The 21,267-nt window shown below is 43.0% G+C and overlaps 1 protein-coding gene across 4 annotated transcripts in view; it reads left to right on the forward strand.

The window, feature by feature from the left end:
* adam12b (ADAM metallopeptidase domain 12b) overlaps positions 1–21,267 on the forward strand; it is a 337,966-nt gene that overhangs the window by 255,297 nt on the left and 61,402 nt on the right. For all 4 annotated transcript variants that reach the window (XM_080205642.1, XM_080205643.1, XM_080205644.1 and 1 more), the window contains one exon: positions 15,097–15,245. In XM_080205642.1, coding sequence (XP_080061768.1) covers positions 15,097–15,245 — 149 coding nt within the window. The remainder of the gene's footprint in view (positions 1–15,096; positions 15,246–21,267) is intronic.

Raw genomic sequence — 21,267 nt, forward strand, 5'->3', positions numbered from 1 at the left:
ACACATCTCCTCATTGCGTGCAGACTTCTGTGGTGAACGTAGATGGACCAGATAGGTATACTAATTTCTCCAACCCTGAAGTTAAGCTAGAAAGGTTTTGGGAAGAACCATTATCTGTAGCCCTACTGATCTCCAAATGTTTGAGATGCCATTTTGCCTCTGAATTCAGAAATGCTTTGGGTGGTGGGGTGCAGTGGGAGTGCTGGGTTGGTGACGGTGTAACAGAATAACAATTCCTTCCCAATCAAATAGAAATGAACAAAGCTTTGTTGTTTCATGTCTGCAGTGTCTCCCTCCATGCTACTTGGCGCGCTCACCTCTAATTCAGAGGTAGTGAGATTAAGACCTAGCTAATGATTTGAACAAATAATCTAAACTGATATTTCAATGCTGTACTCATAGGGTGCTAAATTGTCAGAGGTGCCGTCCATCAGAGGCCCTATCGACCTATACAGATAAATGTAAAAGATCCCACAGTGCTGTTCAAAGAAGAGTAGGAGAGTTTTCCTAACAAACTGACTAGCATTTTCCCCTTAACCATCACCAAAAACTGATTATTCAGTCATTTATTTCATTGCGGTCTGTGGGACCCAACATGCAGATTTGCTGCCATCGCAATAATAACCACAGTTGAAAAGCAGTCAATTGTTTGCAGAAATCTTTGTGACTTTCTGAGGACATCAAAGGTGCTATATAAGTGCAAGTTCTTTCTTTATGAACTGACAAATATCAAGCAGTGTTGTGGCCTTAAGTCTTTCCAACAAAAACAAGATGAAGTTTTCTTGCAGCTTGATTGCAAGTTGCCAAATATTGTTTCAATGATAACAGTTATGGCAACTCGTAAATAACCGCGGGGAAACGCTAAAATATGTTTTTCTTCTCTCACTTAATGCTGTGAATCATGGCAGTTGATTAATTCTATTGGGCAAGGTTACAGGAGAAAGTGGTTTCAAAACTGTCTAAATATTCTGCTGTGACATTAATTTTTAGTTTGCTCTGCAACTTGCAAAACAAAACATTCAAGGGGAATCACAATTAACATGAGAAGTATCATTAGCAAACGAAGGATGAACATTGTGCTACTAAATAGTAAAATAAAAGAATCCAAATAGAATTGAGTCACCCAGGAAACATAGCGCACTCGAGAGTAAGGCTGCAAAATTGTGTTGCACGGTGCCTGATATTTATTTGTTTATTAGTGTCACAAGTAGACTTACAGTAATACTGCAATGAAGTTACCGTGAAAATTCTCCAGTCACCACACTCAGACTCCTGTTCGGGGACACTGAAGGAAAATTTAGCATGGCCAGTGCACCTAACCAGCATGTCTTTCGGACTCTGGGAGGAAACTGGAGCACTCAGAGGACTAAGAGTGCAGTTCAGGTTCAAAATGGAGTCCACGTGTAATACCATGTTGATGAAGTTGTTGATGCAGGCACTGGTGTGTGATGAAATGATTTAAAGCTGGCAGATTGTGAAATCCGTTAACACGTGACGCTGATTGGACTCCAGTAGTGCCACTTTCAACCTCAATACTCCACCTGGCACCCTTTCCTAATCTCACACAGTCAAACATGCGCTCAGCATGTTCCCCCCCGCCCCCACCAGCACTATTTAAAGGGATCGATCACCCTGTTTCACGTTAGTTATTGATTGGACATCTCAGGAGGACCGGTGGGGGTGAGTGGGGGAAGGACGGCTTGTGGGGATTGGAAGTAGCTGGATGGTCGGACATTGGTAATGTGTCAGACACTGCTGCGGAATGGGTGGGAACATGGGGGGTCCCCTGGTGGGTTCAGACATCCCTGGGAGGTCGGACATGTTGGGAGGTAGGGTGGGAAGAGGGGCGCATCAGGCTTCACTGGGGAGAGGTGAGTTGGAGATTGCAGGGCACTGTGACATCATGTAGATTGTTTGTTTTTCAATCATGGTAAGCTTGTTGGGTTTGGGAAAGCATTCCTGATCAACACAGCCCTAAAGCAGTGATGTAAATGTCCATAACTCCCGGATTAGCCTTCCCTTTCTCCTTTAATACCATGAGACTCAAAAAGCCTCTGGAAACCCATGAAGGATGTGCTGGTTAGGTGGATTGGCCATGCTAAATTCTCCCTCAGTGTACCTGAACAGATGGTGGAATGTGGCGGATGGGGATTTTCACAGTAGCTTCATTGCAGTGTTAATGTAAGCCTACTTGTGACATGAATAAATAAATTTGAAAGTTAAAACTTTAAAAAATCAAAAACCTGGTAAAATAACTTAACCTCCCTGAAACACTTAGTGATTGGCCCACTCCTTGAGGGAGTTGGTCATCTGACTCTTCCTCCCAGCCCTCCAACCCGACCCTAACCCACCATTCATCTCAGTTAAAATGGGAAGTGGGTGGGTTGGAGTCAGATTTGAGAATTTTGAAACCTTTACTTTGGCAGTAGCCCCCAACTCTGTCTTCCTTGGAGTCCCGAGTTCCCCTACCCTTCCCATGTATTTCATTGCTGCTATTTTTCTTTATTCACTCCTTCGACACAAGACTGTCAAAATAAATTAAAGGCAAAACGCGATGGATGCTGGAAACCTCGAAATAAAAATAGAAAATGCTGGAAAAAGTCAGCAAATCTGCCAGCATCTGTGAAGAGAGAAACAGAGTTAACATTTTAAGTCCAATGTGACTCCTCTTCGAAATCAGACAGTAAGATAGAAATGGACAGTATGCTAATGACTGGCAAAGAGAATGAATCTCCAACCTCCTAAACCTCCTCTGAGATAATTCCCAACAAACTAGCTATGCTCTCTTGAAAGGTAAGCTGGTAAGATCTCAACCTCCAGGTTTTTAGATTTCAGTTATTCTTTTTGTCTTTTTAATGAATACTTGTTAAAAAATATCCATCCATACTTGTGTAAATCTGCCTACCATTATAAATATATGTCAGTAGCTAGTCAATCCATGCTGGTCTCATTACTCGTAAAATGCTCTTCATGATAGGTTTTAGACTTTAATCACTTGACATAATTGTGAAGATTAACAATAAATTCTTCCTCGGCTGACTGAAAACAATTGGAGAGTAAACTATGCCAGATTAGGTCATTTCAGCTGAGTTAGCAGCAAGAGTACTAAAGTTGGCCTCAGCATCTTGGAATAGGGCAGAGGGAAATCAGCCAAGGTTCCTGATTGCTTTTCAGTGATCTTTATATTTTGTGTGAGTGAGCATGTTTGTAGAGTTAAGTGTAGGATCAGGCTCAATGTAAGTGATTCCCTGGGTATGATATCCCGCTTGCAGCCACAAAGCGTATCCACTCAGGGTGAGAGACTGGGGCAGCCAAAGCCTCTGGAACAATGCCCCAACATGAGTGAGCATTTTCAGGCACTGGGGAGAATATCTGAAGGGACAGGACCCCTGGAGTTCCACTTCTGATTGCTATTGCAGTGATCTCCGCTATTAGAAAATACGCATTTGTGGGTTTTGGCTATTGAAGCCAGATCCCAGCATGGGTCGAAACTTCAGGAGAGGGAATGTTTTGGCAAGAAAAGTTTAGCAGGGAGACTCTTCTTATACACACTGGAAACCATTGGCTTCAGTTTATCAAGAGCATATTCCAAGTACACTTTTTGAACTTGCTACAGATGTTTATTAATAATTTAATAAAACATTTCTTCCTCTCATTCTGAAGACTAACCGAGATGTAAACTGTACTTTAAAATCGACAATGACATATTTGGCACACTCTGGTACCACTGCAGACTCACCAAAGCACATCCATCATAGAATCCCTACAGTGAGAAAGAGGCCATTGGCCCATCAAGCCTGCACCAACAACAATCCCACTCAGACCCTATCCCCATAACCCTACACATTTACCCTGCTAATCTTCCTGACACAAGGGAGAACTTAGCGTAGCCAATCAACCTAATCTGACTATCTTTGGACTGTGGGAGGATACGGGAGCACCCAGATGGAACCCATACAGACATTGGGAGATTGTACAAATTCCACACAGACAGTGACCCGAGGCCGCTGTGAGGCAATGTGCTAAGCACTGTGCCATATTCATGACTTTTCTCAATTTCTGTGTTTTTAAAAAACATGCATTTTTAAACTGACTTTATTAGACTGGTTACTTTATTCTAAAGGATTAGAGCCATCATTAATAAATAGAGAAAGATCATAGCAGAAACATGAACTAAAATATACAACCAGCATGAAATAAAATATAACCTGATTTTTTAAAGTTCTGCTCCCTAGTGCAGATTAATTGCCTTCAACATGACACATTTGCTGCCTGTACAAAATCCTTGCAACACCCGGTTGGAAAGTGGCGTCAATCCCAATATTTGCACAGACTTTCCACAGAGAGCCTCCCAATCTTGTCTGTATCTGCAGTCAGAGATCAACATAAATGGCTGTGTCACTTCTCTGGCTCTTCTGCTAATCTTTCGCTGAACCCATGACAGGAGATTCAGCCAACCCTGAAGGAAATGGGTGGTACAGCGGTTAGCACTGCTGCTTCACAGCACCAGGGATCTGGGTTCAATTCCCGGCTTGGCTCCCTGCCTGTGTGGTGTTTGCACATTCTCCCCATATCTGTCAATTTCCTCCGGGTGCTCCAGTTTCCTTCCACAGTCCAAAGATGTGCAGATTAGGTGGATTGGCCATGCTAAATTGCCCCTTATTGTCAGGGGGATTAACTAGGGGTTACAGGGATAGGGCCTGGGTGGGATTGTGGTCGCTACGGATTTGATGGGCCAAATGGCCTCCTTCTGTACTGTAGGGATTCTATGAAATTCATCCTCATAATCTGAGAAATGAATAGGATTTGAAATGGATAAATTCTTGGACCTGATGATCTGCATCGCAGAGTGTTGAAAGAGCTGGGTGTAGTAATGGATGTATTGGTGGTCATCTTCCAAAATTCTGTAGACTTCTGGAATGGTTCCTGCAGATTGGAAGGTACCAAATGTAACCCTAGGTAGAAAGATAACAGAGAACTACAGACTGTTAGTAGTAAGGAAAATGCTACAATCTATTATGAAGGATATGATAACTGGGCGCTTAGAAATAATGGTAGGATTGGGCAGATTCAACATGGATTTATGAAGGGGAAATCATTTTTGGCAAACCTGTTCATGTTGTTCGAGGCTGTACCTGCCAGGATAGATAAGCAGTATCTGTGGATGTGGTGTATTTGGTTTTTCAGAAGCCTTTTGATGAGATCCCACACAGGAGGGTAGTAAGCAGAATTAGAGCAGGTAGAATTGCGGATAATTATACTGGCATTGATTGAGAATTGATTAACGGACAGAAAAGAGAGTGGGAATGAACAGGTCATTCTTAGATTGACAGGCTGTGGCTGGTGGGATACCTCAAGGATCAGTGATAGAGACCAGCTGCTCACAAGCTATTGGAATGATTTTGAGCCCGTGTTCACCATCAGTGTAAACGGTGAAGCAGGCCCAAAATCCTGCAAGAATCGGGAAGCCAGATTCTCACCAGCGAGATCTCGTTCCCCAATTTTCTCTGCCCCTCGCCAGTAACATAATGTGGTTCCTCCCAGAAAGGGCAGGAACCTCATTTCAATATAATTTAATAAGCTGAAACATCATTAAAGGGCATCCTAGCCACATGATCCCCCAACTACCACTGAATATTCATATCTCACCTACATGACGTCACATCGGCAAAGTTTACAAAAAGGACATCGGTCGAGGGGAACCCTCTGGGAGTGCTGTGGTAAGCATAGCCCCTGGGGGAGAGGAACATACCCCAGCACAGCCTCCTAACGTTGCCCAACATGAGTTGGCAACCTTCCCTGGTACAGATTGATACTTCTCTAGATGTGACAACCTGGCAGTGCCAACCTGTGCCCAGGGCAGTGCCCAGTTGGCAGTGCTGGGGTGGGCCCTCTGGGGAGCTCCATGGGGGGTGCGAGTGCCCCTTATGTGTGTCAAGGGAGGGAGTGATGTGCCCTTGATAGTTCTGTGGGGTGGGTGGCGGAAGTGGGCAAGAGTACAGCTAATACTTCTGTGGTGAGGGAAGGGGGGAGATTGCATGTAGAGGAGTCCTCCATGTCTTGGGCAGGCGGGGGGGGGGGGGTGGTTTATTTTTTGCACAGATTGAAATGCCATCTTCAAAGGGTGCCCCGATCTCTGTGGTTGGCCTTGTTGACTCTATCAGGCCCCACCCTACCAGAATGGTGGTACAAAGCTTGCCCTTCCCCTCTTCCCCCTCCCCCCAATTTTCTGTGCACTGAGTGCCAAAAGATATAGCTTGAATACTCAGCTGGGGAGAGACTGGTCCTGATTTTACCAGCGCGCCCACCTCAAAATCAGGGTGGGCGAGGCTCACAGAACAGCATTCTCCATTGGCTTCTGGTGTGATCTTATGAGTCTCGGGTGGGCATGCCAGTAAAATTCCAACTATTGAGTCTGAACCTGACCCTCTGACAAATTTTGCTAAAATTCCACACTATGTCAGTGACGTGAATTTGGGGATCAATGGTCATATTTCTAAGATTGCTGGTGATGCAAAACTAGGTGGGAATGTGAATTATGAGGAGGATGCAAAGAGGCTTCAAAGAAATTTAGACAGATTCAGTGAAAAAGAACATTGCAGACAGATTACGATGTCAGTAGGTCAAGTTATCGACTTTGGTAGGAAAACCAAAAATGCAGAATATTTCTTAAAAGATGAGAGATTGGGAAGTGTTGATCTAAAGGAACCTGGGTGTCCTTGTTCAGAAGCCACTGAAGGCTGAAGTACAATTAGGAAGGCAAATGGTATGTTGGCCTTTATTGTAAGAGGATTTGAGTACAGGAATAAGAAAGTCTTACTGCAGTTGTATCGAACTTTGGTGAGACCACACCTGGAGAATTGTGCATAGTTTTCGTCTCCTTACTTAAGGAAGGATGTTCTTACCATAGAGGGAGTGCAACAAAAGTTTGGCAGACTGGCGTCTGGAATAGTGGAATTGTCCTATGAGAAGAGATTGAAGAGATTGTGCCTGCATTCTCTAGAGTTTAGAAGAATGAGAGGTGATTTCATTGAAGGATCAAAAATTCTTAAAGGATTTCACAAGGTAGGTGCAGGAAGAATGTTTTCCCAAGTTGGGGGGTGGTTCTAGAACACAGAAGCTTCAGAATATCAGGTAGACCAGAAATGACTGAAATGAGGAGGAATTTGTTCTCTTAGAGGATGGTGGAACTTTGGAATTCTCTACTCGGAGGACAGGGGAGGCTTAGGGCTGAATTCTCCCAAGCCCTGCCGATTGGTTAGATGGCGGGTGTGGGAACAGAAGATAGGGAAGGTCCAGGAATTATTTTCACGTTGGGGTGAATTTCCAGTGGGATTTTCCATGGTGGGTCAGCAAACCCACTAGAAGCTGTTGTCAACCTCATTTGTAGGATGCAGATGATGGCCTGACCCCACCCCCCATGACAGATTCTCTGCGATGCTGGAGGGAAAACAGGCCAGCAGCAAACATAGTCAGAACAATGCGGCATGTATATATTGAGACTCAGCTGAACAATGCCTAGGGCTGCTTCTAAAGTTCAGATTGGAGGCCACCCATGGCCCTGGATCCTGAAACATCACAACAGTGGGTCAGGAGAGCAGCTTCAAGTGGACCTTTCACATTAGGTGTCCCGGAGAAGGCTTCATTTTCCAGTTTTAGAAAGCTCCTGAGAACCATCTTCTTTGTCAAGAGGCCCAGCTCCCAGCTTCAGAGTGTTTCCAGAGATCTATTTTCATTTTCAGCAGGTCCATCTTTTTTCAATAGTTTGCCAGTGATGTTGAGAGCTTTTTCAATTTGGCGCCCAGACACGATGGTGACTATGCACCATTCAGGTCTGCTCCATCACGGAATATGGATGAAGCTCCCAGGTGCATAATTGAAGCTTATTCATTGGTCACAAGTAGGCTTACATTAACACTGCAATGAAGTTACTGTGAAATGAGGCTGGAGCAGGATGATTTGACTTGTTTTCCCGCCAGCCTCTGCAACAGGAACTATTCAACATTCCCGCCCCCACCACGGCACTTAGTCTCAAAATTGGAGAATTCCAGCCTCAGACTTTGAGTATATTCAAAATTGAGATTAATATATATCGAGGGCAGAATAATACCAGGGGGCAGACGGCACTCCTTCCCAGAAACAAAGTTGACGTGGAGCCAGCCTGACCAGCCCTGCCACTGTAAAGCAGTGCAGGATGGATTAATGAGAGCCATGTGGGACTTTTGCCCCTCACGGTTGGGGGGTGGGGGGGGCGTTGTAGGCGGAGTCACTCACGTGGGAGTCACAGAGAGAAGGATGCAAGGTGTCTGGCCACAAGTTGACTCCCAGGAGACACTCCCCCCTTCCCAATGTCCAGTCCCTTGATCAGGTATTGAGTGTTTTTGATCGAGGGACCCTATACCAGTGGTGACTAGCTGCCACATGGTTTTAGCTGCCAGCTACTAGCTTTAAACCATGTGGCCGTGGACTGAGGCCCTGAAGTGGTCATTAATTGGACATTTAAGAACCTCAATAGATGACAGGTCAGGAAGGTCGTCTATGGTCCTTCCCACTCAGGATTTAATTCTGGTGGCAGTGGGAAGGCAACAGAGTCCAGATACTCCACCACCCTACCTAATTATATACCTTTCCCATCTCCAAGGCTGAGAGCAGAAGATTGCACTCAAAGAATTATGAAGAAAAGGGAACAGTAAGTGAAAAGGTTGCAAATCAAAGGGAGTTGAAAAATACTGGGCAGAAATCAAGGCAACATTATCCACCAATGAAATGAGGCCATGCCCAAGACCCAGAATGAATGCCCATAAATCCATTTCTGTACAAGGGGTGAGTAAGGTCCAGTTACTGCTCCCTTCAGGGCACTTGTGGCAAGAGTTGATTTTTGGGACCTCTATTTTCCCCTTCCTTTTCAATCCACCTCCCCCAATCCAAGCACAAAAGTAGTTCACCAGTCACACTAAATTCAGTAAGAAGCCTCACAACGCCAGGTTGAAGTTCAACAGGTTTATTTGGAATCACGAGCTTTCGGAGCACTGCTCCTTCATACTGTGCCCACCTCAGTCCAACGCCGGTATCTCCATATCATATAAATTCAGCATTTTTAGCATTCAGCAATATTCGTTGGGCCGAAGGGCCTGTTTCTTGTGCCGGGTTGTTCTTTGTTATTCCTGATTTGTAATGCAGGAGCTTCTGAATGAGAACATATCAATGGTGAGCAACTATTCCCTCAATTCAGAGTTTGTATATTTACTGGCCAAATGCCACAAAGCTAATCTAGCAACAGGTATAAAGTTGTCCACTGAGCTTATTTAGACTTAGTCCATTGAGAATGGCAACAAAAGCAATTTTCTTTTTCAAAATCTGTTCCTCAGAAACCAGATGTCATTTTGAGGTAATTCTTACACATGTGTGAACTCAGTGGACAAGATTTCCTGCCTTGAGCACAATTTCATAAAGTTTTATCCCTTAATCCAGTGTGAATCACTTCTAGTGCTTTCCAACATTCTGTCTGAGCAGAAGATTATCTTCACTATTGCTTAAATGTAGCAGTTGTTTCCCAATGATTGACAAAAGAGGTGAGAGATAACATGAAGCTAAAGGAAAGGAGGTAAAATCTGTGTGCAATAGTGTCGATCTAGGGAACTGGGCCAGCTATAAAAACAATGAAACAAGACTGAAGGACAGTAAGAGCAGCAAATAGGAAATACAAAAGTGACACAAGGGATATCAAAGTGAACTCAAAAGATTTTCAGTTGTATTAGAAGAGAAAGGGTGTCAGGGATAATTTTAAAAATGCGCACTGGAAATTAAAATAAGAGAATTACAGACTTGTTGAACAATTACATTGGGGAGAGATTGAACCTAACTACGCGAATGGGCAGATTGTCAGCGTGTTGGGAATCCAACTTGAATTTCTGCTTTTATTTCCAATGCATTCAGCAGCGTGAGAAATCCCTTTCAGAGAAAGTGTGTTACCAATTTGAATATATCTAGGGGTAGTTAGCTGCTTTTTTAACTGGAGGTTTCGCTCTTAACCTTGTGTGTATGGTACTCCTGAGCTTTGTGATACTTGCCTTATGATGCACTTCATGGTACTTGCCAGTGGAGGGAAAGTTAAAGGAGAGTGAGAATTGGCAGTGGCAAATGAAAGACATAAAAATGTTTTAAGTACCGAGACCTCACACCTGCTCCCTTGCCCAGAGAAAAGACTTTTGCCCAAACAACTTATTCGGAGTGTGTGCTTTTCTTACTTTGGAGGTCATTTCCAATGCTTTGGAATTTTGTATTAAAAGTGAATTTCTCTGGAATCTGAAACAAATACAAAAAATGCTAGAAAATCTCAGCAGGTCTGGCAGCATCTGTGGAGAGAGAAACAGAGCCGATGTTTTCTGTTTTTGTTGGAGTTTTGTGTGTCTGACTGCCACTTTCATCAATCAGACATCAGTTCAACACGGATATCATTTTTGTAGATTTACCTTGGACCTCAGATGAGCACTACAGCAGTAATAACAACAACAGCAACAATAGGGATATCTGTTGTACAGATATCAAGGAGTTAGACCAGGATTTTTCTGTGTAATGTTTCCTGACTTAGGGAGTAAGTCAGAACAGTCAACGACTCTAGCCAGAATCCTACCGTCCCGCTTGCCATGGGAATCAGAGCAGGCAAATGGCAGACAACGGGAAAGTCCATTGATATCAGGCAGGATTTTACAGTTTTGGGACAAGGGAGGCTGTAAAATCCTGCCCACCGACTCTATCTCAGAGTCAGAGGCCATATCAGAGGGTCCCAAGGAGCAGGGAAATTGCCCATCAGATGTTCAAAATATCTGAAGAATTCTCATGGATTCATTGGCTGGAATTTTACCACCACGCCCGCCCCGAGCAGAACAGAATTCTCTGGAATTGGCCTCGGACAGGATTTTATGAGCCTCGCCCAATCGAGGTTGTAAAATACCGGCCATTATACCAAGACTTCCACAGGATCCTGTAGTGCACCTTGACAGGGTACACCTAGTCTCTGGGGATCCGATGATCAGAAGATTTGGGCCAATGTGACCAGGACAGCAGCAGTAGTTCACATTGCTGTCTGGGATGGCTTAATTCTGGCATAGCTTATTTAGATTCAACCAGTGCACCCATCTGGTAACCATACTATAAATACATTGACATTCTATCCTCAGTGCAAAGCAGTCCTGCAATCAGCAAAGCACTCACTCCCTGTCAGGGAAACCAATTGTTCAACTTGAAGTCTTATTTTACCGTTCATCACAAGTGAGAAGGTCACTTGCAAGGCAGCAGGTAAAAATGGGAATATCGAGAAAATAACTTCTCTATGAATGAAAAATTGAATGAAAATTTAATCTAACATTATGGGTGGGATTTTTCTCCATCTCTGTGGCATGTTTCACGGAGGCAGGAGGCAATGCGCTGCCCACTGGTGGTGGAATGTTATGGTCTTCTTGCCATTGTCAACAGGGTTTCCCGTTGAATTCATCCCAAGCCCATGGGAAACCCATGGTGAGGGTGCGCCATTGGCAGGACCATAAGGTCCAGCTGGTATAAACGCCAGCAAGATTTTGGCGTTCGGTACATATCCATTAGGTACTTTTATACAACTACAAATTTTCACTCTCTTTTCTGCTATTCCTACATGGTATAAACCCTCAGTTTCAGCAAAGGTAAAGACAGGCTACTCCTTTTCCTGCTTTGAATGCTGAGGTGCCCTTGGTTAACATCCTCTTGAGTTCTGGATTTGGGTTGCCTCTCATGCATCTGTGTATGTCAGATTTCATTCTCAGGACAAAAGGCAGCATGTTGATTGATTGATTTATTATGACAGTGACAGGTTTGGTTTCTTGCGAGCTACAGGGACAAAACATACTATTCATAGCGTACATGGAGGAAAAGGAAAGGAGAGGGTGCAGAATATAGTGTTGCAGTTGCAGGTAGGGTGAAGAGAAAGATCAGCTTAATATGTGATAGGACCATTCAAAAGTCTGATGGAGGCAGAGAAGCTGTGCTTGTGTCTGTTGGTATGTGATTTCAGACTTTTGTATCTTTTTCCCAATGGATGAAGGTAGAAGAGAGTATGTCTGGGATAAGTGGGGTCCTTGATAATGCTGGCTGCTTTCCCGAGGCAGCTAGAAGTGTAGAGGGAGTCAATAGATGGGAGGCTGGTTTGCATGATGGACTGGGTTACGTTCACAACTCTTTGTACTTTCTTGCGGTCTTGGTCAGAGCAGGAGCCATACCAAGCTGTGATACATCTGGAAAGGATGCTTTCTATGGTGCATCTGTAAAAATTGGTGACTGTCGTAGCTGACATGCCAAATCTCCTTAGCTTCCTGAGAAAGTAAAGGTGTTGGTGGGCTTTCGTAACTGCAGCGTCAGCATGGAGGGACCAGGACAGGTTGTTGGTGAACTGAACACCTGGAAACTTGAAGCTTTCGACCATGTGACTGAAGAGGGGACAATGAGTGACAGATGGAAGTGTTTTAATCAGAATACCCACTTCTATTTCTCCATCTTCCTTCTCTTTGTCCACCTGCACTCTCCTGCTAGTAATGAGTGGAAAGCACTTTGCTGCAAATCAGTTGGACGCTAAATGGCAAATACGAGGTTTTCATCAATCCTGTTTAAGATATCATTTCGAGTGTGGAAACCATCTGAACTCTGATGCTCCATAAAGGTGGTTACACTTCCATTGACTGAAGACATTGTCATGAAGGGCTGAGGAATCATGCCATTGCTCGAGACGGACTCCTCCAATCCCTCTCCAAGCAGGCAGTGTGGTACATCTGCCAGCATCTCACACATTTTCTGTTGCTGTTCCAGAATTATCACCTCCATTGATGGCCTGTAAGGCTCAGCATCTGCGTTCAGCTGAATCATGCGTGGGACTCCGATGGTTTCCAGCCTAGCATTTTGAAGGAAATAGATGAACGAATTTCATGCATTTTAACCATAATTTTCTAAACTGCTCTCAATTCAAGTTTGGAAAGTTGTACGTGTAACTTTGTCATTGTAACAAGGTGAGGTGGAACAAACAGTAAATTATAGACTGGTTAGTCTAATATGTTGGAAGAAAATTATTAAAATGTATAATTAGGAGCAGAGGGGAGAAGCACTTGAAATATGAACTTATTAGGGAGAGCCAACATGTGTAAGGGAAAGTCATGCCTAGCAAACCCAATTGATTTTTTGACCAGCAGTTACTTCAGGAACCAAAAGGTAAAAAGTAACCAAAGTGCAAAGTAAACAAAGGTGAAAATCCTGGAATGCTACATCACACCAGTTTTGACATAAGGGAACAAGTGCTGGAAGGTAAATGAAACAATGCAGGGAAGAATGGAGGCTGCAATATGGTGGCCTTTGAAGATGTCTTGGACAAATCACATGACCAAGGAAGATGTGCTTGAAAAATCTGAAACCAAAAAGAACTCTGCTGACCAAGATCAGAAAGAGAGTTGGAATTTCTTGGGCACCTCACAAGAAATCCTGATTTAGAAAGTCTGATCCCAATGGAAAGATTGATGATAAAAGAAATTGAGACAGACAAAGAAAAGAGCCTTGCAAACAGGATGAAGGTGCCACCGATGAGGCTGATCTACACCTCCAGAACAAGATTAACATGGAGTTCCACAGTTGCTAATACCGTCATAGGGCATGATATCTGACGAGAGAGAGAGAGGACTAAAGTAGCAAGGAGGAAAATGTTGATGAATATCGTTTTTATGGACTTCTGGAAGGCATTCAATAACATTCCACATGCAAGACTGGCAGCTAAAGTTACTAGTTGGGAAATTAAAGGCAAATTATTGGCCTGGTAGATGACAGAGAGTAAGGATAATGAGTATGTGTGCAAATTGGAAGGAAATGACTAAGATTCTGTACTGAGGCCTCAGCTGTTCATTTTATTTATTAAAGACTTAGAAAACACAATAGAGGGACACATATATTAAATTACAAAGAGGACAGTGATAGATGAAGTGAGTGGGAAAAACTGTTGTCTGTGGAATGAGTGTAAGGCAATTTTGGACCAAAGAGGTATAGTGTAAAGGTCTTGCATAGAAAGGGTTTACATGGGACTGGACACAATACCACCCACACTGTGATGCAAAGAGAAACATAACCCAAGTCTTGAGGACAATCTTGTACTGGACAGAGACATGTGTAAACAGCCTCCAGCTTAGACCTGTTACTGTACAGATGTATACAGTTACAATTGTTTATAAATATTTACTGTTAAACTATACAAGGTTCTGAAGCCCTTCATGAGACCAACCAACAGCATCTTCCAACAGAAGGGATCGATCAAAGTATTATTGAATAGTGAAAAGCTAGGAACCGTGGCAGTTCAAAGAGGTTTAGGGGTCCACGAAAATGCATAGATCACTAAATTATAGGTTTTATAATGAGACAGTTAAAATACACAGGATAAGAAGTTTTGTTACAGCTGTACAAAGCTCTAGTTAAGCCACATTTAGACACTGCACCATAGAAAAGGTATATTGTGCTTGGAAGGAGTGCAGTTACAGATTCATTATAATTCTACCAGGGCTATGAGGTTATAATGAGGTTTATTGCATAAACAAGGCTTGTATTCTCTTGGATATAAATGGAAAATAGACAGTTTGATTAAGATTTTTTGGTTTTTGATAAAGTAGATGAAGAAATTTTTGCTGGTATGAATGAAGTATGGAACTCTCTACCTCAGAAAAAAACATTCAAAGCTATATTTATGTCTAAGATTGATAGATTTTTGTTCGCCAAGGGTATTAAGAGAAGGTTGATAGAATTTGGATTCAGATCAGTCAAGATCTCATTGAATAGTGAACAGGCACAAGACACTGAATGACTTACTCATAGTTCCTATGCCTTTAGGACAACAGCAAATGAATGTAGATGTAGTCTAACTAGAGTCTTTTGGTAGAAAGGTACTCATGTATTCATTTACTGATTCATATTGAAATTGACAATATAATCATCCTCATTATTATGATTTTATTAAATTTTTGGACTTTTTCAGCTGAATTATATTGTTTCTGAAGAGCAACCCTTGAAATGTTTACAAATGTTATTCTGTAATTTTACCAGGATCATTCAGACAATCCTCTTGGAGCAGCAGTAACAATGGCCCACGAACTGGGCCACAACTTTGGCATGAACCATGATACTCCTGAGCGTGGCTGTACCTGCAAGGCGTCACCTGAGAAAGGAGGCTGCATAATGACACCATCCACAGGGTGAGCAAAATTACGATGAAGCATCGCAGTGAGTGTGTTTGTCCGCCTTTAGCTGTGAAGCTTGGACCTTATCCAAGGAAATGTTCCAAAGCTGAGGTTTTAGAAGAAAAAAATAAGAATACAAGAATTGTTAACTGAGAGATACAAAAATGTATATTTATCTATAAGATTCTCCAAACACATAGTCTGCACAACTAACAACACCACCACCGCGCCCCTGCAACCGCCCCCAAAGAACTATCTTATTTGGTGCCATCTCAGATCACTTGAGTTCACTATCACCTTCTCAGCGGCAATTAGGGATGGGTAATAAATGTTGGACCAGCCAACGATGCCCACATCTTGTGAAAGAATAATTTTTTAAAATGTACTTAATCAATTTACAAGAAGTAGCTGTTTGTTGGTCTTGGCCAAGATATTATCTCGTGACACTATTTGTCAACAACCATTGTATTCAATATTAAACAGCTTATAATCATAACTTCCAAATACCCAGCTGTGGGCTTGATAAAATTATCCCGAAATAGCAAGGAGTGAATACAACTCTCATAGCAGCAGATGCTTTATTCAGAGACCATTCAGAATATATATATGACTATAAAGTTTATGATGGCCCAACATTATTTGAAACAGCGAAGAGCTACACTGTATCTCTGTGAGCTACAAGTTCCAATAAAACTTTGATTGTGGCCCCTTTTAAGAGTTTGTTTAAAAATTAAAATCTTTTTCAGTCTTTTGACCAGGCAATAGGTTGCCACAAAGGCAATGATAAACCGGCCCCATGGTACTATTGTTGTATTTTCTTCCCTTCACTTGGCATCTACCTTCTGGGTAATTGTTCCCAAAGTTCTATTCTAACCCTTCGGCAAATAATTGCTAAGTGATGGACAAAAACAGAGCAAGATCAATCTGTCTGTGACTGCCTCTTTCACCACCTGCAAAGACACTGACCCCTGTTTTTCACCTCCCATTGGTGCCACGGCAAAGGTAGTAAATTTATTGGAAAAAGACAAAAGACTGCTTTCATACCACAAGGTGTACTAAGTTGCAAATGTACTGTGTTTAAGAGAGTTTAGAATTGGGATTGTGGTGCACTTGTATCGAATTATTTTCAAAAGGTTTATTCAGAAGAGTCGAATCCACGATGGGGGTGGATTGACTGCGGACTGTTCTTTGAACAGGAATTCGGGTTGGATTTCACAAGACATCTGCAATTTCTTTGGAAATGCTAATCATTTTTATCATGGAATTCATGTTGCATTCACCATCTTGCTGCACATTAATTTTAACCTAACTCGCCAGGCAGGAAATGATGGGTCAACCACCTGATTTATATCCTGTCCGATTTTGCTGGGTTTAACATGGGTGGTTGACACAAATCCATCCAGGTTACAATGAGCCCCCTGGTAAGCAGAGCAAATCTTTATGCATTAATAGAGAAAAGTGGACTTTATTCTCTGTCTACTCTTGTCTATCTATTCCTGATTGTTTCATTCACAGCATTGATACCTCTGACCTTAGAAACTGAAAAATAAATTGTCAGGAACAGTTGCAACCAGAATCATACAATGTGGAAGGAGGGTATTCGACCCATCAAGTCTACACAGAATCTCTGACAGAGTCTCTTTCTCAGGCCCTTTCTCCCACCCTACCCCCATAATCCCACCCCCCCAAACATTGTTAACCTAACTAATCTACACATCTTTGGACAGTGGGAGGAAACAGGACCACCCAGAAGAAACCCACACAGACACAGGGAGAACGTGCAAACTATTAGCTTATTATTAAAATTTAGATTATTATTCCAGATGAATGGCCAAGAATTATTGGCTGGAATTTTACCGTCCCGCTCGCCACAGGAATTGGAGCGGGCAAGGGGCGAAGAATGGAAAGGTCCATTGATCTTAGGCTTTTATGGTTTCTGGGTGAGCAAGGCTATAAGATCCCCCCCGCTATGGTTCAGCAACGTGATGTCACAGACTTGAAACTACCAAATGGAATTAATTATGTTCTGGCTTCCTATCAGGACCAACTACATCGCACTGCAGTTCCTTATAAAATATCTTAGTTAGTCAAGGAAAATTTGGATTGCCGTTTTCCCGGTAAACGTTTCACGAATAAAGATCGGCCTCACATTTTGTTGGAGGCACTCGTGCTGTGTTTGAAACTGTGCTTATGAAGAAAATAAGTAGTAGGAGGAACATTGCGCTTAACTTCTCTCTGATATATTGCTTGTGACAAGACCTGTACAGTTTTGCCAGCAGTACACGACTTGATGTGAAATGCAAGTAGAAACATCAGTTGTACTCAGGAGATTTTCTGCTGTAATGTGTACCCATGGGTCTCTCTTACTTTTCAAAAGTAAGCTAACATTTGAGCTTATTTCAACATTTTCTTCCCCGTTTTTACTGTCCAGAGGATGAGGCTGTTGCAGGTTTTATGCTAAAATCTACTTTGCTAAACATGGCCATTTTAATATTTTAAGCACATCTTGAGCATGAGATCTGTGAGGAGGAACAACAAAAACTTGAATTTATATCACACTTTTAAATTATTAAAGCATTCCAGGGCACTTCACAAGAACAGTCTGCAGCAAGATTTGACACCAAGGAGTCATTTAGGCAAATGATCAAAAGATTTAAGGAGCTTCTTAAAGAACAAAGGAGAAGCACACATTTTAGGGAGGAAATTCCAGAGTTTAGGGCCTTTCCTGGCCACCCTCACCTGCCCGGCCTACGTCTGATTCCAAAACCACAACAATGTGGGTTGACTCTTAAATGCCCTCTGAAATGACCTAACAAACCACTCAGTTCAAGGGCAATTAGGGATGGGCAATAAGTGCCAGCCTAGCCAGCGACGTCCATATCCCCTGAATGAGCTGAACTCACTGATGGAGCGATTAACATCAAGGACACTCAAGAGACCAGAATTCAAGGCATTGATATCTCAGAGGGCTGTAAAGCTGGAAGAGATTGTAGAGACGGGGAGGTTTAGGCCATGGAGGGATTTGAGAACTTGAGGGAGACCCCTTGATATCTACTCATAGACCTACCTAGTGAAACAGGTATTCTGAGACCCTAGAATCTTAGGTCTCAAATACCCACAGCATCATTATCTGATCTAGGGGTTGTGAGCATGAGTGACGGTGGACGAGATTCTCCAATTTCATTCGTGCTGCCACCACTGCCAGCAAGAATGGAGAATTTGGCACCCAGCCAAACTCCATTTATTGCAGTGGGACTGGAGAAGCCCAGGCATAGGCAAGGCTGGAGGTTTCTGGCAAATATTTATTTTTCATCACCTTCTTTTTCCTCTTTTACCTCTTTCTCCTCCACCGCTGCCTGACCATGTTGCAGTCTTAAGTATCTATCTCTCGAGAGATTCCCTTAAAGTGAGAAGGATGCTTAGCACACAGCCCTTGGTAAGTGTTTATGCATGGAATCTTTAACTTGGGGAAGCTGTCACAGTGCAACTACTATATGATTCTTGCTGACCAGGAATATCTCTCACTTTTCCCACCTGTCACAGTTTTGTGGAGGATTTACATGTTGACAATCAACTTGCTTGGCCATGCCACAAATGTATCTTTTGTGACCATCAAGTCCTGGGTGAGACTTGAACACAGAGCTCTGATGTAGGCATAGAAATGTACCCACTGCACCACAAGTCCTCCTGCCCCTGGGTATGTAAAAGGAGAAAGGCACAAAGTGTAGGGTTTTGGTAAGGGAAGGTGGAGAAAGCAAGAGGTGCGTGCTTACACCGTCTGCAGCTTTTAACTCCGAGGAGTTTGAGATGGGAGAAAATGGATTGGGTTTGAGCATAATGTCACCATTAATAGCTTCAGACCCATAGCTGATTGCAGACTCAGTCATGATCCCTTCAATGATGGTGAGCACTGTACAAGGGTTAAGGACGTACAGCTATGTTACATACCACCTTGTCCTGGAAGAGAGAGGGAAGTGCGTTAAGGAGTGTGGTGTTTGGGTAATGTGGCTGTCATTGAGTAGCCAGCAGTGAGTGTAAACTGTGAGATGTATGTGTAAGGCTTTCAGCAGTGCTTCATATGTGAGGGTGATGTGAAGCTATGAATGTTGTGTATGAGTTGTGATTGATAGAAATTGTTTGCAGATGTATGTGTGATGAGTATATGATGCACTGAGCAGCATGTCAGATTGGTGTTGCATTGGTGCAATTTGTCATTTGAAGATGAAGTTTCTTGTACTGTCATTAAACTTCTTACAGCGTTGTAAGTTGGTTCTTAGGACTAGAGTCATGGTATTGACTGCTACAGTTATCTTCTTTGTGGAGTTAGTCTGGAGGGCCCAACCACAGTTCCCCTTCCCCAACCAACTGCTGGGAATCTCTTCCTGTCCAGCTCCTCGATCAAAACATCCAGTGAAGGTTCAAGGAGCCTTGGAGTACGATCTCTACCCTTTTGCACCATGTTTTCATCTTCTTCACACTTACTTCTGCAACAAGTTACAGCATCTGCTCCAATCCAAATGCACGTTTTGGTGATAATTGTGCAGGTTGGGGGGGGAATTTTTCCATTCTGTCCACCATAGAAATTGTAGCGGGAGGTGGGGGCAGACGAGGCATAGGTCCCGTCAGGCAGGATTTTCCGGTTTCGGGACAAACATAGCTGGAAAATCCCATCCTAGCATTATGTAAATCTGGGCCCTCTGCTGAGCATGGCAGCTATTCAGAAGCATGTTTATCATGTGCTATATAGAATATTAATTTGTCATGCTATCTGCAGGACTTTTTTATATAAGAACATTTTGCGCTAAGCAAAGGATACCGGCCTACAGCAGCTACTAATTTGCATTTCTGAAGTCCACAAACCATTTTGAGGGGACAGAGTCTATGGAGTTCTCTGAGACAGTAGCTGAGATAAGCCCCAGGTTGAAACCAGAGGGAGATCATGTGGCCCAGCTCTTGAATGCGAAAAATACTGGATTTGAACTCATAGTCAGAGACTGCCACAGAAATAGTCGGGGCAGCAGCCTTTCCTCCTCTCTCTCTGAAGCCTCTGTTAACAAACCTGAGCTCTGTTTGTGATCTGGAAACCCACCAGGGGACCTCATTGCTAAAAATTAGCAGAGGATTCCAATTGGTACCGCTTTCTTTAAGACAAAAGAATCAACGTGCCCTGACTGCAGACTGACTGCTTCCATGAGAAGTACCAAAGTACCAGCAGTCAGCGTGGAAAGCGACCCTCTCGCTGTGAAGAGGCATATAGACAATCCGTGAATAGTTGTTCTGACTTTACCTTTTCTCAACTTGGCAAAGTTTTAACTTCTGATACTTCGTAAAGTTTTATTTATTTTGTGTGCATGCTTGGGGAAGTTATGTGTGTGCTTTCTGCACTAGTGGGAAATAGGATATGCTTGTACATTTTAAACCTTTCTGTTAATAGTTTCTGTATCATTACCTGAGTGAGTTTAAGTCATAGAACTAACACCTGACTTGCCAACTCTAGGAACCTGGCTGGCTTAACTCTTACATTGAACTATTCACAGTTAAGTGGATATTAAATTGACAATATCACATTATTTTGACAATTAAATCTTTGTTATAACCCATCTAAAGTGGGACAAAGAGGAAAAATCAGCAAACCCTTCCTAACCTAGTTATAACTGACCACATGCAGCTGCCTTACAAATCAATAGATAGCATGAAGTTTGCATGCTGCCTGCATTGGAAGCAGCTTAATTACACATTGCAAATATTTGGGCCCTTTCTCCTGCCCTACTGGTACAGTGGTTAGCACTGCTGCCTCACAGCGCAAAGGATCTGGTTTTATTCCGGCCTCAGGTGACTGTGTGGAGTTTGCATATTCTCCCCATGTCTGCAAGGGTTTCCTCCGCATGCTCCGATTTCCTCCCATAGTCCAAAGATGTGCGGGTTCGGTTGATTGGTAATGCTAAGTTGCCCCTTAGCGTGTCAAGGGGATTAGGACGGTTATGGCAGTTGGACCTGGATGGGACTGTTGTCGGTGCAGGCTCAGTGGATCAAATGG

The sequence above is a fragment of the Carcharhinus amblyrhynchos genome, chromosome 17 (genome assembly GCF_965287045.1).
Source record: "Carcharhinus amblyrhynchos chromosome 17, sCarAmb.v2.hapA, whole genome shotgun sequence".
Lineage (NCBI taxonomy): Eukaryota > Metazoa > Chordata > Chondrichthyes > Carcharhiniformes > Carcharhinidae > Carcharhinus > Carcharhinus amblyrhynchos.